Consider the following 2162-nt stretch of genomic DNA (forward strand, 5'->3'; position numbering starts at 1 on the left):
CTCCCTACAGGGCGGGCCAAAGCCACCAGAGCCAATCAGGACTCTTCTGACGGGGGGATCGACGTGTGGTAGCCAATCGCAACTCCTCTAACCAGGGATGATGATGATGATAGACAACGTGGTAGCCAACCAAAACACAGCATTAGTCTCAAGCCGAAACAGTCTCAACAAAGGACACCCAATCAGCATGCTTGTTGTTTGTGATCTTAGCCAATTAGAACTGTTAATATAGCCCACTCTATCCAGTGAGGGGTGGGGCATGGATTGAATTAGCCAATCAAGAAGCTGGCTGCAGGACTAGCAATTCACCCTTACCCCAATCACAAGCAAGCAGCTACAGTAGACGCAGATCAGCCAGTCAGCCAATCAGATTGGCCCTGGCGGATGGCTAATGATGCCCTAGCCAATGAGAGCATGTGCAACATTTCACTTACTCTGGACAGGAAGTGTTCTTAATCTCCATCCTTAATACATGTACGTCCCATAACGCTAGGATCACACACGTGCGCTCTCCGATGCACAATGTTAGGTGTGTTTGAGGGAGGTACTGTCAAACGGCATCAGCCAATGAGGCTCAAACACAACACAGACATTTTGGGGGAAAATATGGCGGATGACAGCAAAGCAATTGGTTTGTGTCGGTGGTGGGGCATTTGCAGCAACTTCTTCATTGGCTGACGCATGTGATGTGCGTCGTACGTCGTACGGTTTTCATTTCTGAACTCTTGGAGACAGAGCCAGTGCGTCCCAATGTCTTCAACACAACAACAAGTGAGACCACAATAGAGGGTTCTTTCCGTTACCTTAACTCCCATCCTCCCTTCTGCTTGTGGCCTCCTGATGACGTCGTGGCTGACAGCGGGGAAACTTTATTGTTTTCTAGAGATGCACCGGATCCTGATTTTTAGGATCCTGCCGGATACCGGATCCACTGCTTAAGATCCTGCCGGATCCGGAACCGGATACCGGATCCTACGAAAGGGTTGAAACACATAGCCTACTCACACATGTGGGCCCTTTTTATCACGTTGGCTCAAACTATTTTGACTGAAAAGCCTCGGCTACCGGATCCTGGATCCTGGAACCGGATCCGGATCCTGGGAAAAACCCTATTACCCTGCCGGATCCGGAACCGGATCTTGGATCCGGTGCATCTCTAGTGTTTTCTCTACTGTATGGAGGTGGGCATCAGCGAAGCGCGAGGCCTCAAGAACAGGTGGAGGACAGGAGTCAGGATAATGGGATGTACCCTATGTGTCTGATCCCAGCGTTAGGGCCTCCGCACATCGGCTCCAACAAAGTGCTGAGCATTGCTCCGCCAAAGTTCGATTCCATTGTTTTCAATACAACCCCACACACCGGCGCCGATGTCCGCGGACATTTGCGGATGTCGGCTAGCGATAAGAGATGAGTTCTATATTGTCTGAGGCGCCCATTGACTATCCATGCTATGTTCGTGTGAAATTGGGTTTGGGGGTCGGAATTGTGTCGGAAACGAAAGTGCTCCGCAGTGCTGTCGGAGCAGATGTGCGGAGGGCCTTTGTCGAAAGTGCCACCCCATCCCTCTCATGTGGGGCCGGGAGTGAGAGGCTCACATGAGGTGTGAAGATGCCAAAAGCAAACAGCGAACTCACAGCTTGTGTACAGTATATTGATATTGATGAATGGGTGTGTGTGTGAGAGACTCCGGTTTGTTTGTGTGTATGTGTGTGCGACTGACATGTGAAGCATACACACACACTAGATCAAGCTCTCCCATTGGTTATACGCTGGAGTGTGCTTGTGTGTGTGTGTGTGTGTGTGTTTTGGTTGTACATGGTTGTGTACCCATGTGTATGTTATGTATAATGTATGTACTGTATATATGAATGTATGTACGTGTGTTATGTGTGTCTCTCCATTGGCCTCTTCAAGGTAAATTCAGACTCAAGATGACTGTTGTGAAAAACTATAGAAAGGGTAGAAGTCCACACACTGTAGCTCTGCTTTGAAGGTTCATTCAAGTCATACAACATTTCATCAGACGAAGACGAAGACTGGGCAGTCATGGGTGAGCGGTTAGGGCGTCAGACTTGTATCCCAGAAGTTGCCGGTTCGACTCCCGACCCGCCAGGTTGGTGGGGGGAGTAATCAACCAGTGCTCTCCCCCATCCTCCTCCATG

General features: G+C 49.7%; 1 protein-coding gene across 1 annotated transcript in view; it reads left to right on the forward strand.

Annotated features, from left to right (window-relative positions):
• The window catches only part of LOC134436070 (inactive phospholipase C-like protein 2), a 39762-nt gene extending 39574 nt beyond the window's left edge, over positions 1–188 (forward strand). The window contains exon 13 of the mRNA XM_063185097.1: positions 1–188. This exon is cut by the window's left edge and continues 90 nt beyond it. Coding sequence (XP_063041167.1) covers positions 1–72 — 72 coding nt within the window. The 3' untranslated portion in view covers positions 73–188.
• The last annotated feature ends 1974 nt before the right edge of the window (positions 189–2162 follow it).

Source organism: Engraulis encrasicolus, chromosome 20 (assembly GCF_034702125.1).
Source record: "Engraulis encrasicolus isolate BLACKSEA-1 chromosome 20, IST_EnEncr_1.0, whole genome shotgun sequence".
Taxonomy (NCBI): domain Eukaryota; kingdom Metazoa; phylum Chordata; class Actinopteri; order Clupeiformes; family Engraulidae; genus Engraulis; species Engraulis encrasicolus.